Here is a 15,605-nt window from a genome sequence, read left to right on the forward strand (position 1 = left end):
AATCTAAATATATATATATATAGATTGGCACCTACTGAATGAAGGCACATCTCTAGAGTTACAAGGTCTTTTTAAGGCATTACAGGAATTTTTCTGGGAATACTTTTTAAAGATGTAGATTTGAACAACAGAAATTAAAAGTTTAATCCTTTAAAAGGATTTATTCAATGAATTGTATTATTCTGGTGATTATTGTATATTTTGCACTCTTCTGTCACAAATGTTAATATTTATTTCAAACACATTGCAAGAACTATAAAAAATGTATTGCAGAGCTCAAAGAAATCAACTGAATTACTGAAATGCTGCAGTAGCAAATTTTGTAAACAAACAGAAACAAGAAATATATTTTAAGGTCATAATTTAATGGCAATAGATGTGAGCAAATTGATATTCTCTGTTTAATACTGTACCATCACATTACTTTTCTCTTAATAGCTCAAATTACTATGTAAAGTTCATACTGTACAGTATCTCCCATCATATATTTGGAACCTGTGAAGTAGAGCCAAAGTGTTGAAACAAGACAGAGGGCAGAAAGTGCAAACAAGAGTTTAGTGTTAATGTAACCAGAGATTATTTCAATGTGATAGTTTTCAATCAAGTATACAAACAAAAGAAAATCTTAAAGAGCAAAAGAAACATGGTAAACATTAGGGAAATATGAGTTCAAGCAGTGTCACTTGATTCCATTTTAATCTGAAAAACCCAAGTATAATTAATCACACGGAAAAACTATTTAACCAAACTGGCGATGAGAATGATTTCAGATTAAAAGATTCACACCAACCTTTCTTGTACTAGTATTTGCAAACACTTTTGTTTCAGTTGTGGGTGATATATGGAGCAGCAAAAGGCAGACATAGTCACAGAAACACAAATTAATTTTAGACTGACAGATGGGAACATTTTGCGGCCAGAATAAATATTAATGGGATAGCATTTCCCACACCCACAATTATCAGCTGGTATAAACTTTTATTTTTTAATTTCTATTGTTACATTTTTAAATTACTTATTGACATAACCGTCAGTTGTATATGGTCAGGTTTTTTTATTAAAAGGAAGAGCAGAAACCCAGACTTAAATAATATGCCATAACCCTTAATGCACAGCTATCATCTTTTTTTTTTTAACAGATCAGTATGTATTACCTTTATGGATAAAGGGGTGACTTATATCGAACTCCTCAATGGCACACCTTAAGTTTTACCATATTGATGGGAGGTCAAAGTAATCAGGGCTCTGGAACTAATGTTTCATATTAAATTGCAAATAACTTAAAATAAAAAAGTCATGCTTTTTAATTGTATTGATTGGCCACATCGCTCTGAGAAAGAGTTATCTTCCCACCACCGTGTATAAATATCAAACCACTTTACTGCATTTTTGTACACACAAACTCATGAAGAACTAAAGATGGTCTAATGTATCTATTACACACTTTTGTGTCTTCCAAAGTGCAAATTCAATGTCAACTCATTACAGCATTAACAGATACATTGGTACAATCAAACAATTGCTTCTGCTGGCAGACAGACTATAGAAAGGCAGAAGGGAGGAATTTCCTCCAGCCTCCGAGCAGAAAAAGATTTGGATCATCATTCCCACAGTGCCACACATGAAGCTTTGATTCACTGGTCCCAGCACTTTGAAGGTCACTTCCTGCTTCCATTTTGTTATACTTGAGATTGAGTTTTGGTGGCAAAAACCATCTGTCCAGAAGTGGTAAAGGCCCTTTGTTCCTCACATGTTACCCACCCTGATATTAGGGTTCAGCATGGGGTCCAGGTTAGGGTCTTCATCAGCTGAAGCCCGGCCTAGTTTAGCCATAATGATGATAAGGGTAAAGAAGCCAATTATTCCTATTACAAAAAGCATTACGATTCTTTGCTTCAATGTCAGGGTTTTCCTTTTAGTCCCTAAACGGTTCCTGTCAAGAGGTAGAGAAACACAATTCATGAATTAAAATGAATTTAAGACACACACACACACACACACACTATAATATATACATATATATATATTAATGTCTTGTATATAAAATATTACATTTTTTAGATTTAATAACATAAGCATAAAAGTATATTTTTCCATCAATTTAAACAGAGAATTAAAAATTTTCTGCTGGGATTAAAGAGTGCAAAAAAGCTAAAATTGGGGTAGAACTCACTTTAGAATCTGTGCAAACCAGCTGAGGGCTGGCCTACGCCGGTATTTGTCATCATCAAAGTCGATTTGGGTCACTGAAGTGTGGCCTGATTCCCGTGTGTCATACACCTTCCTTGGTGAGGAAGCTGGACAAAATTCACAGTATGAGATGTGAAAAAAAAACATTCTTGTAGCGTTCACATTCACGTAAAACATAGCCAGGAATAACTTGCATTTGGCAGCATAGTTGTGAGTTGCAAAAACAAACCCCTCAAATGACAATAAATGAACACTGCACAAGATTAAATTGAATGGAAATTCATCTTCAGAGAGGCAAATCAATATGGTTAATATGGTCAAAACCAGAAAGTTTCCCCTTTCATTACACCTAATCCAAATAATCGGCTCATGAACAATGCTTTTTTTTTTTTTTAAATAAAGCATAATTTAAATTTTTCAACAAGTCATTTTTCAGTAATCAAAGTACTACATTTTTGTTCATTACAATTTTATCTGTCTAAATATAGAGGAGTTGGGTTTTGCAGTGCTGCTTTAAAACAGCATATTTCTTAATAAAACATGACATCAAAATGCAAACAATTTTTCTTTTCATCAAACAGCTAGCAACCATTCGATACCCTTGCTGATGGTGATGGTGTCAGGTGCAGTGGCTGTGATCATGTTGATTACAGAATGCTCTTGGACTCCTAGCCCTCCATTATTTTGTATGCTGTGGCTGAGCCCCATGTCTTGATGGGGAGGTGCTGGATTGTTGATCATCTCTGGAGTGTATGAAAGGGAAGAAGAAGACACGGATTCCACTGCAGGAGCTGGAGTGTGGACAGAAAAGGAAAACATTTCCTTAACATATATTAAACAGAGTTTTATGAAAGTCTCATAGCAGAAGTCTGTCTATTCCATGGGAATTTTTTGTAGTGGCACAGGGAAGTTAATTTGTAGAGCCTAAAAGACACAGCCAAAATATTTGAAATCAGTGGTATGAATATAATGAATACATTTTAAAATGGTGTAAACCTACATTTAATCAGTAAAAATATTTTTAAGGGTAAGTAATCTTCTGTGCCACAATCTGATTATAAACTGAATCTCTTATGTGTTTTTACTTTTTGTATTTTTATATATTTAAATATAAAAACAGAGCTATTACTCCAGGTAGTATTTAATGTTTAACGGTTCATTTTAAAGTGAACATATTTACTAATAGACCAACTCTGAATATTACTACATTAGTAAGTATTAGCCATAGACCCTCCTTAATTTGTTCCTTAACAAAGCTTTGTTCCTAATTAAGCTACAATGTTTATTATTGATATTATATTTTCATTAATATACACAAAATATTCAAAGTACAAAGTATATCTTATTATGATATTTTGTACACCATTTTTCAAGCATTCAGGTAAATCATATGGTGCAACAAAAATGTATATTTCCCATATTTGGACAACAAATTACTTCCAAACTCACCTTCAAAATTCCAGTCTGTATAATCAGTGACATCATGTGATGTGTTCTCCTCATCCTCATGTTTGTCCTCAACCTGATAAAAATATGCAAGACTGAATTCAAGAACACCTCCACTGTAAAATCAATAAATAAAATGATCATAAAAATGAATAAGTGGGCCTGTGTTATTGTAAAATAACAGCATAAAAACTAATGAGAATATTATAAAAAGGAAAACTAAATAAGGTGAGGGAAGTATTTTATAATTGCCATTTATTGTAATGCTTACTAGTGGAAGACCAAGTCCTGCTCTGGCCCAGTTTACTGAGGACAACTGTGATCTCAAAACATCAGCCACAGGGCTGGCCAAGTTTGAAGGAGGGAAGACAGGTCCCTGGCATGTTGGACACTGATAACCTGCTGGTGCCGTATACAGGGGCAGTCTTGAGGCCAAGTCATTCAGACAAGACCAGTGGAATAAATCTGAAAAGTAAAAGAAAAGATAATGAAAAGAAAAAGACACAAGAATATACAGCGGACACACCAGTGTAGGGCACTACAATTTTTTAAGTCAGTTATTAAAATAGTTTTGATTAGATTTCTTTACACTTTTAGCATTAGCCCAATTCAGACTGGATTAGTTTTTCAGTGGTATGTCTGTAATAAAAATTTTACATGCTACTTCTGTGATAAAGCTCTAGCATCCAGACAGCAGTGTAAAACTAAAAGACGTCTGAATTTTTAGTATGCCGGTGTCACGTGATCACAAGGTTCTAGTGCTCAAATTAAATATAATATGAATACAAATGTAATGCTATACAACTGAAGCTGCCTTTATAATCACTCCTTTTATCAGCCTGTGTGATCTCGCTTTTCTCACTGATTTAATTGTTTTTTTTTCCTTCTTCTGATAACACTCTCCGAGGTGAAGTCCAGAGAACTTTTAACACCTACACTAAGTAACTGGTTGCGTAACTATTCCACTTTCATATTGTTTTGCTGCTTGGAAAAAATAGGAAGTATCTGGGAGTACCTATGGAAATGCCTGCTCAGAGGCTAAATACAGTGCACAGCAGTGCCCAAACGCCTATTTTATCCAACATGAGGGGAGATCTGCCTGTCAGAAAACAGAGATTTGCATTCATAAAGAATTATAATCATCAGATGACTGCTGAGTTCAGTAAAAAAACAGCAGACAAATCAGCTCATAATTTTCTTTGTGAATGTCTGGAAAAATTCGGATGGAAATAAAACTACAGTGGACACCCCGTAAAACAGAAAATTACCCCATGACCCCATGGAAAGGCAATACAGATATTGTTGGAATTTTGCCTGTTGCATTCTAATTCAAGTAATTCAGGACTTTTTCTTGAGGCACTTAGTAGCTTAAAAAGAATGATATCCTCACACAAGTTGATGACACATTGATTTTTCATTGTTAAACATTTGGGGGAAAAATAGTTTTAAAAATTGCCTGCTGCATCGAAAGCATTATATGTGATTGTTTATTTCACGTTTCAATTAAATATTTATTGCCATGAAAGTCAAAATTGAGGTTCTAGGCAGAGTAGGAGTGACAGACGGAAAACTTACTAGTGATGCTATAACAAATTCAGTTAGAATCTCCTACGTATAGATAGATCACCAAATTAGGTATTATGTAAAATAATTACTCACCATAGCACACCAACCTCACAGTGTCCTGTGAAATTAGAGGCTGATTACACAAACTGCAGTTGGGATTGTAGTCACTATCCTGGAGCCACTGAAGGTAGGACTGTACTATACACTGCACAATAGGAAAGCAAGAGAATGAAGTCAGTATAAAAGTTCGGATTAGGTTTACTGTAAACAGGTTGGGTGGCAAACATGCAGGATCTGTAATTAAACATGGTATGTTGAAAGAAGTAGATCACATACTTTACTGTGATTGGACACGAGGCAGTGCTCACAGACATTGACACGATGCTCAAAGCAGAAAAGGTTGGTAACCTTTCTCTTTGGACACTTACACAGACCCATGGTCTGTCTGTCGAACTGCAATAAATAAATAAATAAATAAATACATTCATTCATTTTGACACTAACCTGAAAACACAGCCACAAAGTACATGTATTATTACATTCCAATGACCAGTGCCCTGATCCTACATGGATCCATGTAAATGCTTAATGATCAGAGACACTCTTTATGATCACTGCACAAACGTACAATGAAACCCATCTGTGGAAGTGAATACACACACTCACACTACTGACTAGGGGCTGTGAACACACGCCAGGAGCAGCAGGGACAATTTAAGAACAATAGGCTATTTTCTTCATTTGTTCCCCTGTAAATAAAAGTCAAGGCCTGTTATTCTTGCCAAGAATAACAGCATACACATTATGGGCCAGAATGGCAGTTCGACATAATTGTGATGTGGCAATGTGTTTTTGCTTGCTTCTTCTCAGTTCATCTACAGCCAGTTAACAAGCTTTAACATGATTTGTCTTCAATTTCTGCTCTTTACTGGATATTATAAAGACCTAATTTAAAGACCATTATTTAATGCTAAATGTCAGCTGATTGAATTCCACATGTTTAAAAAGAAAGTATAAACTACACGATCGTTTTCTCATAGATTTGGTGTGATATCTGTCATTCTAAATAAGTTTTTCAGTGTTGTCGACAGGAACCAGAATCAGAAACATATAATGCCCCGAAAAACTGCCTCACGGAACGTTATTTCAAGAAATTTACATTAATAAGTTCCCTGAGGCTTTGAGATTATATATATATATATATATATATATATATATATATATATATATATATATATTAAAATGCTTTAGAAATTATAGGGAAGGTGGCAAAAGACATTACTTAATACTTCCAACAACACCAATATATCTCAGAAGGCAAGTGTAGGATCACTGTAGGATATATTTGTGTTGTAGATATTTCGAGATCCCTGGTTCCTGTTAAAACCATTGTAAAGACACCCGAGGCAACGAGTTTCTCTACGATGCACCATTTCACATTAAACCATTATGAATTACTTAGTTTAGATCATTAAAACTGAATTACACCGACAGTTTATCGTTAGACAGTGGCTCCGTAAGTTAGCTTTGCTAGCATTGCTACAGCAACGTCAATGTATTGCCACAAAATGACAAAAACCGTGAAAAATGAATCTCCAAATTAATGCTGCTGCACTTACCGAGCCCGTGTAGAGTCAGTACAGCTCTGTGTGTTTAAGCGTGAATTTATGGTAATAGAAAAAATCCTCGTCTATTTACTTTCGCTCATATATTTGATGCATTTTTTCGGGAAGCATTTTTTGCCACGTCTCTTCCGTTCTAGTCGCAGGGCAATGACTTCACTTGTTGACATTTTTTTCCGAAGCGTTAAGTTAAAAACAGCGCCTTCTACAGGGTAATATCCCGATTTAAACATTTCAGTGGTACGTGTTGTCTGCTGTTTCAGTTTTTGCACTGTAATTTATAACATATACAACTGCCAAATGTTTAATCCATTCAGCTAACAACGTTGTTGGAGGTTGTCGATAATGGCAATATGTTAGCGCTAAATGAGTTCCATTGTAGGCTGGAATACAAATATCTCCCTCCTCCCTATGTAGTGCACAGCATATGCAACTAAACTGTGGATTATGCACTAAAGTACTGTCCTTAATTCTAGATATTGTGTCATACAGTCTATAACTGAATATATGTAATGTGCAATTATAACATGAGCTGTATTTTGTGACAAACAAATTACACTATGTAGGGAGAAGAGAGCAATTATTGGTTGTAACGGAGTTCAGTAGCTCCACCTCGGATGTGGAAAGTTCGAGTCCATTGAATGAATCGACTATTTGATTAGATTCAATAAGATGAACGATTCAAACTAGTGTACTGAATAAAATGTGCATCTTGATTCTTGATTTCAAGTATGAATAAATATCTAGGAAGACTATTATAACTATATAAAGCAATATATAATAATGTATTAGAATAATATATGTATATATATTATAATGTTGCTCAAAACGAACTGAAATGAACTAAATCCGTTTTTCAATCAAAGCACACAGTAAAAATAGTACAGCCATATCAGATGATTTCTATATAAAAGCATTTGAACTTGAGATAATGCTATTACACGCAGCTTAATTGCTATTTACCGAATATGTATAACAAAACAGTTTTCACTACAATCATATGTCAAACTTTTATCAGCGCTTTTGAATCTTTACGCCCGATTCATTGAAAAGAACCGATTTGAAACGATTCATTCACAAGCCGTATGGCATTGTTGTTCCGCCATTTTGTATGGATAAGGCGGGCAATTTTGAAACTTTGTCGGAGAGGTGCCATTTGCTTAGTGCTTGAGATGGTTGAACTTGGTGTAAACGGCATATTTCCATCATATTAATGTGCGCGTTTAGGATTCAAGTGGATCCTTAGCTCAATATATATATTCTTTGATAAAGGTTAGCGTTATTTTCACAAAATGAGCGGGAGGACGCCGCGACGAACTTTGCCAGATCAGAACGGCAAACACAACAGTCAAAGTACAAGTAAGTAACACATTTTATTTTGTAATTTACTTTATCAAAAGATATCCTGCAGTTGCAGCCATTGATTTTTGTATTTACCGATGGTAGTCTTGATCTAAATTCATTAGCATACTTTCGTAGTTCGTATGGACATCTAACATTATTTGGTCGAAAGGGCCTATGTTTAATCTTAAAGGAGGCTGTTCAGAATGTCTGCATTATTCAGTCGTTAGGTGGTTGTAAGAAAAAGCAAGTGTCGCTGTATGCAAAATAAAGTTCTATTGATAACGAAATAATAGTTATTTGTAATGTTAAAATCGCTGTAATCTTACACAGTAAGTTTAATTTTTGGGACTGTTTTACCTCTTCTTTGTAAAGTAGTCCAGTGCCATATCCTCTGCTATGATTTCATTTGAAAATAATTTCATTTAAGAGTTTAGTCCTAATATCCAGAATAAAGTTTCTAGTAGTAAATCTACATAAAGTTTATTTTAATTTCCCCCACCCCAGTCATAACCCCAAGACGCCCCTCTGTTCACAAAACAGGCATCAACAGCTTATTTTGCCCATGATATGTATTTGCCTTTTGGTTGCATTTATATATATATATATATATATATATATATATATATATTGTAGGCTACATCTGGTTGTTATTATCAGTACTGTTAAAAATTTCGCCTTTCCCTAGAATGGCACAATTAAGATCAAACACTCTGGATGACCTTCTTTACACAATGAATTTATGCAGAAATCTTAGAAAATTAGCGTAATTCCCCAATAAATGTAGAATACTTACATGACTTGTGGTAAACTCTTTGTGAACTGCTATTTCTATTTATCTGCAAACATCTCAATGTATTGAAACATGTTTTACATTAAATTCTCAGTAACAGATGGAGATAATCCACCACGAAGAAGATCTGCAAGATTGTCAGGAAATGAAGAAAACATACCACCCAGACTTGAGGTGAGAAGGTTTAGCTGGAGTATTTATTTCCTTATTTTTGGAGCAGTGGTGTGTTCTAATAAACTAGGGTACCCCAGTTCATAGCAGTCTGATGACTATTTCAAAGCAAGCAACTGTATGTACATTCTTAGGTTTTTTGGGTTATTTTATTTTCACCAGACTTACTGCAATCAGTCAGTTATATTTTCCCTCATTTTTATCACAGATGTAATGAGTGAGAAGGGGAAATACATTTCAAACCAGTTGGTTTTAATTAATGGAATCATTCTACAAATTAAATAAACTGCTCAGGAGAGACCTGAAGACATGAACATGACTATTAAAATAGATAAAGTTATTTCTATTCAACATCATATTCCTATAAAAGGGATATTTCTGTTTTGAAGGGGGTATGTATAGGTACTTATGCCTAGTCAGTGTATTACCCATAGTAGACAGCGTTCAGCTTTCTTCCAGTTCAGTCTTCTTCCAGTCTGCTCCTGTGAACTGGAAGAGTGTTGAGCGCTATTTACTTACCATATGTACTTCATACATACCCACTTCAAATCAACAGGGGGAGAAAAAAAAGTTTAGTAGCATGCTACCAGCAGGTTGCTAGCTAGATTTTATGAATTCCTTGAGGGAAATTAAGTTGTCATAGTAGTCAGGTGCCTTTAAAAACAGAGCGCTAATACCTCAAATAAAGAAATGTGCAAAAAAGTTCAGTGAAGTATGTTAATACACACACAGAATACAAAAGTATGGGAGATGAATAAAATTAAATGGTGCAGACACAAAGGCCAATCGAGGTAACAGTGCAATAATACCAACCAGCACACATTGATGTGTTTTTTGCTAATGTGAGCCTCTTACTAAAATAGGAAAACTTATTTTTAACTACCAATGCAATGGTACAACTATTATTTAATGTACATGCTCTACACGAACAGGTTTGATGTTGTGTTTTTATAAGCTGCTAATTCCTTCTTGGCAAACACAACTTACACTGCAATATAAAGATGTCACCTTTCTTGCGCTTAAGGTTGAAGTGGGGGGTCCTTTTAATAGATTGACCTCTTCCAGATAAGTGGTAATGAGAGGCATACACCCTGATGCTGCTTGATTTTGACTCAGAATTTCCAATTGAGGAGTTTTCATGCTTGACTGTGATCCTTCATACAAAAAGGCTCTGTAGATGCTTCTGTAGAAACAGTTGAGTATGTGAAAAGGCTTTATAAATGAGACCAATCAATTTTTTAAATATAAAGGGGAGTTCTCTTAACGCTCATAATGGTGCTACAAATAATTCATTTTTATTGAGTTTTTTGTCGATTTCAGTGATATCAGTGATGTAATGTTTTTGGAACGGTAATTTGACCAACAGTTTTGAGTATTTTGGTCTCACTCTATTCAAAGCTACAGGTGTCTGGTCTTATATGCCTTGACGTAACTGCCCAGAAGCATTGCCAATATGCCCACAGAGTGGACAGATTTCCCTTAAGGACTTTGGTATAGGTCCATTGAGGAAGCAAAGTCACTTGATGCCTTTATGTCTAAAAATATAAAAACTATTAAAGCAGTTATTCTTCTAATTACTGGCTTGAACTGGTGTTTGCATTTCATAAAAAACAGTCCAATCAGTGCTTGATATCAGTAATGCTCTTTATTAATAATTTCCTTAATGAATGAGATGCTGCTTACTAATTTTGGACCTATGTGTAATCTGTTAATTCATTGTTTTTTTTTTTTTTGTTTTCCCCCACCAAGACTCCACATGTGGCTGTAAAACGGTCCATAATTGTAAGGAAAATTGTTCCACGGAAAACTCAGGTAAATCTATAAATGTTTGCTTCGCATCAAACACCTTATTTGTGCGTTTTTATTTTGTTCACGCTGCTTTTCATTTTTTCACAGGTGCCAATAGAACACAAAAAGGGAAATCAAGAAAGGCCATCTAGTGCTACAAGAAAGAGGTCTCAAGTTTCAAGTCCAACCCAAACTGAAATATCATCCCCCAAGCCCACTGTCATTTCCCCAATCCAGGCACCTTCATCACCACCTCCTCCGCCTAAAGAATTGGAGCAGGATCCTGTCTGGTCCCATAAGGTTCGGCGGTCCTATAGCCGCTTGAGTATGGGTGACCGGTCCTTTGAGAGTCCAAAACTGCAGTCCGATTCATCCCCCACACGCCGTGAAACCCTATTTGGTTTTGAGAGGCTTCAGACCCCTGAGGTGATCCGTAAGGCTGATGTTTCAAGAGGAGCCCTCCAGTCTTCCACTTCCCTGTTCGTAGGGTCTTTCAATCTCTCAGTTGCTGACGACAGTGTGTCTAACACTCCAGAACCTGACTTAAACATTCCTGGAGTTTGTCTGGTAAAGAAGAACCCTCGAAGGAAAAGGGTACAACAGATAAAGGTGAGGCAAGGATAAGTCTGAAATTCATTCTACTAGTTAGTGCTGGGTGATATGAGCGCAGATAAATATCACGATTAATTGTACATTTTTACCAGAATTATGATTAATGAACGATTTTGTTTTTGTGTTTTTGACCCTCATAGTTCAGCGATGAGGTTTGTACTGTAAATATGCTCCAGTATTAAATATGGGATATTTTTTCTAACGTTGCTGGGAGCTTGTTCCCCTTGTTTTTTTTGGTGTGTGATTGTGCTTTAGTCGCTGAAACTGTTTTTTTTCCTCAGTGTTTACATTTGACTTCTTTTTGTAGAGTGTCATCTTATAGTCAAAACACAGCACTTCCAAACCACACACAAGATGTTTTTCTTTGGTACGGTCGTGGCGTTTAGTTGTTTATGTGATTCTGCCCCTATCTGCCACATGACTACAGCTTGGTAGTGTGGTTTTAAAGGGACAGTACATGAACACACAATGTGGACATAATAAAAATAATCGATATAGACAAGATGATGTCGATTAAAAGTTCTGCATGTCGATTTCAATTAATTGCCCAGCCCTAGTATAAGTACCCTTCAGTAATATTTGGGTGAGCAGTATGGTGATACGTTATTGTTGTAGTCAGAAAGTATCTTTCAGTACTGAGTAGAAAATTGTTTAAAACTTGTTCCAAGTATTTTAAGTACCATTATTCTCACTACTATAATTGGTAACAATGACACTGGAATTTTACAATTAACCTTTACACCATTAAGGCTTCACATTATTAATGCAAAATATCAAAGCACTGATTTTTGGGGCACTATTTGGTTTATATTTACATTCAAATATCTAAAAAAAAAATTCTCCAGAAGCTCAAGAAAAAGTTCATGCCTCAAAGTTATTGCTCAGTGGAGTGGAACACGGTTATTTCTGTGTTTTTATAATTTATATATTGTGTCTTTTGGTGGTGCTATGTTTAGCTTGACACAAGGCACAGTTTCCCCACCTTTTGAAAATGGGTTTTGAAAAAAATAAATTGGACAAACTTGTGTGTTTTTTTTTTTATTATTATTTATTTTTTTTTTTCTCTCAAATGTTTGTATTAAATTATCTGCCAATCTTGAATGGTTCTTATTGTGTATCTAGAAAATAATTCTAATTCTCTTATATTTTGGCTCTTTTTAGATGTCTGAGCTGGACCTACTAGCAGCAAAAATGAATGCTGAGTTTGAGGAGGCTGAGTGTTTTGAGCTGGTGGTAGAGTGAAACCTTGAAACCGTTCTGAGACTGTTAATGCCGCAGGCAAAATAGAAAATCAAGAATGGAGAAAACTTGCAGGATTCTGCCCACAGCATTCAACATTGCAAGATCAAACTCTTTACTCTTTTCATCTGTATGGGTGCTCATACCTGAGGACAGATAACCCACATTGTTGATTTAAATGCCTCGCAAAATGGAATGAGCCACTGGAAGTTAATATTGGTTAATATTTGTCTTTAATTTTTGTTGTATTTTTTTAATTTTTTTTTTGTTTTGGTCAAGTTTCAGTAAATCTGGCCAGAGTGCTTGATTAAAAACTATATTGAAATTTGCATCTGAATATGTGCTTTTCATTATACTTAACTGTCTGATGTCAAGAAACTAAAATAATATAAATTGACTTAATGCGAGTTCATTGTTTTTTACATTCATTTTCAAATGGTGCTGCTCCTTTATATTTTCTACTATTGTTTTGGTCCAGGTGTTCATTTGTCTGTACTTTTCCATGTTCTTTCTACCTTGCATCTTAAATATGTATCATGATTAATTGGGATAGTTGTTAAAGCTCAAATGACACATCTTTGAAAAACATCTAACAACTTTTAATTTTCTGGAAATGTTTTGACAACAGTAGTTTTGTAACATTACTGTGAGTATTTGATGGCATACATCCATTGCAGTATTGGTAAGGTCAAGTACTGAAATTGGATGATTAGTTCTGGATCACAAATGTCTTTCCAACTAATCCAAAAATTATTGGTCAGTGTGCCATAAGAAAATAGTTCCACTGCTTCACAATCTAATAATGGGTAATTATTACACTTCAGGTAAAATGCCACTAGGGGGGGTAATTTTCTGTTGATTGTAGTAATAGTAACTGCTGTAATACAACGCAATAGATTTGTTTGTGTGTAACCTGTCCTGCACACACATGCTGTACCTGTTGTTAATAATATTCTCACATTTACATTTTAGCTACAGGCTTATTCTTGTCTGATCTTCATCCGAGTAATCACTTTCCATTATCTCAGCCCCATTAACCGTACAGAAGCACTGTAGTTCTACAATTACAGGATGTAATCCATCCTACCACCCTGTTTTTCAATTGTCAGTACTGAGAATAGTCGCTCAGCCAATAATGTTCAGTCAAAAGCGGGCTGAGGACAGAGTCCTGTGTCCACTGATGGATGACCAACACAAATTGCCGTAACAGATGAGGTACTGTCTGATTTCACATTTACAAGTACAGTGTTTAAAAACTGATTCACGTGTACAGCTGAAACATGCATACACACCACTACCTCTTCAGTATCACTGCAGCGTTGAGAATAATCCACCACCAAAACCATATCTGCTCTGGGGTGGTCCTGAGCATTTAAGAATGGTAAGCAGAGCAGCAGCTGAATTACAGTCTGTAATTGTAAAACTATGTATATGTGTGTATATACATTGGGACACTTGCTAAAATTGTAATGTACAATAAAAGCTGAACCCAAAGACAAAACTATTTAATTCTGTGTTAATACAAAGTATTGTATGTAATAGCATACATTTTCACATATACTACTGTGCAAAGGATTCAAACAAGTCCACTTTGAGAAGACAATGCAAACCTTGAGCCTGAAACTCTGTAGTGGTCAAGAAGTTGTTACTGAAATGAATCAATGATCACTCATTGATCACTCAGAGCCCAGATCTCCACATTGTGTTAAGGATGACTTGAATTGAGAAAATTCAACTAACGTCTTAGACTAAACCTTAATTCCGCAAAAGATAAACTTAATTAATTGATGTTTTGACAGGAATTAAAATAAACAAATGTTCCTTATATATGCACAATGCTGTATAAGACACGGTGGCAAATTTTTATATAAAAAAGATTTGCACAGGAAGTATCCACATATATTTTTAACAGAACTGAAAAGAGACCATGCAGTTGTCTTGTCCTTGTTCATATTGAGACTTGTGCTCTGCTGTGGTTTTGTTTTTGTCCTTCTATTCTCTTTGCTGGAGGGTCACATCACTGTGATACTGTCATTGATTATCAGTGGAGGCTTGGACTGTATTACACAATTGAGCATTGATTAATGCAGAGGGAACTAAAAGGGACACTAAGGCTAGGAGGACTCCTGGTTTTAACCTGGCTTACATAGGTTCTTAAATTGTACAAACAGTTCTAGGTGACAATTTAAACTAAATTACTATATTTCTATCTTTTTTGGGGGGCAGAAAAATAGGGTTTTTAGATTTAAAAAAAATTGGCTTGAAAACCACTCACAGGTTTATGTATATTATATATATATATATATATATATATATATATATATATATATAGAGAGAGAGAGAGAGAGAGAGAGAGAGAGATTTACCACTATGTTGGGTAATGTTTGTAACGCCCATTTATATACATTTTTATTTTAGGTCATCATTTAAAAACAAGCTGTTCTTCACATTGTGTGAAACATTCATGAATGGGCCAATCAAAATGCTCCAAAAATACTTTTCACACTGACTTCCACTAATAGTTAAGAAGGGTTTTTCCTTCTCCCGCACATACAAGTTTTTAACTGAACAAAATAATATTTATGTCTTTGATTTTCCCAATTGCCATTGGCCTCCTGGTATTTCCAGTTTTGATTATATGGACATATCCTTATTATGTTTATTCTGTTTATTTATCCCACTCCTCTGAATGTGTCATAGGCTTTGGTCAGATTGCATTGATGCTTTTATATTTATGATGTACATCATAGATTGAAACATTATTCAGCGCGGTGGTTACAGAGTGAATTTTGGTTGATGGGAATGCATTGTGTCATTGTTGTAATTCAAATTGATTC

General features: G+C 35.1%; 2 protein-coding genes across 2 annotated transcripts; one reads left to right on the forward strand and one right to left on the reverse strand.

The window, feature by feature from the left end:
- Nucleotides 1–361: 361 nt before the first annotated feature.
- Nucleotides 362–7,159, reverse strand: zfpl1 (zinc finger protein-like 1). Its single transcript, XM_066658665.1, has 8 exons — nt 6,822–7,159; nt 5,539–5,655; nt 5,296–5,407; nt 3,908–4,101; nt 3,640–3,712; nt 2,790–2,981; nt 2,174–2,297; nt 362–1,933 (listed from the first exon to the last, which is right to left on the reverse strand). The coding sequence occupies exons 2-8, from the start codon at nt 5,638–5,640 to the stop codon at nt 1,747–1,749; spliced, it is 984 nt and encodes a 327-aa protein (XP_066514762.1). The 5' UTR covers nt 5,641–5,655; nt 6,822–7,159; the 3' UTR covers nt 362–1,746.
- Nucleotides 7,160–7,917: 758 nt separating this feature from the next.
- On the forward strand, nt 7,918–14,200 carry cdca5 (cell division cycle associated 5). Its single transcript, XM_066661151.1, has 5 exons — nt 7,918–8,183; nt 9,053–9,132; nt 10,879–10,941; nt 11,026–11,526; nt 12,691–14,200. Exons 1-5 carry the CDS (start codon nt 8,117–8,119, stop codon nt 12,769–12,771), a joined length of 792 nt encoding a protein of 263 aa, XP_066517248.1. The 5' UTR covers nt 7,918–8,116; the 3' UTR covers nt 12,772–14,200.
- The last annotated feature ends 1,405 nt before the right edge of the window (nt 14,201–15,605 follow it).

Source organism: Hoplias malabaricus, chromosome 2 (assembly GCF_029633855.1).
Source record: "Hoplias malabaricus isolate fHopMal1 chromosome 2, fHopMal1.hap1, whole genome shotgun sequence".
NCBI lineage: Eukaryota > Metazoa > Chordata > Actinopteri > Characiformes > Erythrinidae > Hoplias > Hoplias malabaricus.

Excerpts from the sequence above, each read along its gene's own strand:
- zfpl1 (XM_066658665.1), bottom strand. The coding sequence starts at position 5,640 with ATGGGTCTGTGTAAGTGTCCAAAGAGAAAGGTTACCAACCTTTTCTGC. Across the intron at positions 2,982-3,639 it reads TACAGACTGGAATTTTGAAG|CTCCTGCAGTGGAATCCGTG; the intron begins GTGAGTTTGGAA and ends TCCACACTCCAG. Across the intron at positions 2,298-2,789 it reads CACCATCACCATCAGCAAGG|CTTCCTCACCAAGGAAGGTG; the intron begins GTATCGAATGGT and ends AATTTTGTCCAG.
- cdca5 (XM_066661151.1), top strand. The coding sequence starts at position 8,117 with ATGAGCGGGAGGACGCCGCGACGAACTTTGCCAGATCAGAACGGCAAA. Across the intron at positions 9,133-10,878 it reads ACATACCACCCAGACTTGAG|ACTCCACATGTGGCTGTAAA; the intron begins GTGAGAAGGTTT and ends TCCCCCACCAAG. Across the intron at positions 11,527-12,690 it reads AAAGGGTACAACAGATAAAG|ATGTCTGAGCTGGACCTACT; the intron begins GTGAGGCAAGGA and ends GGCTCTTTTTAG.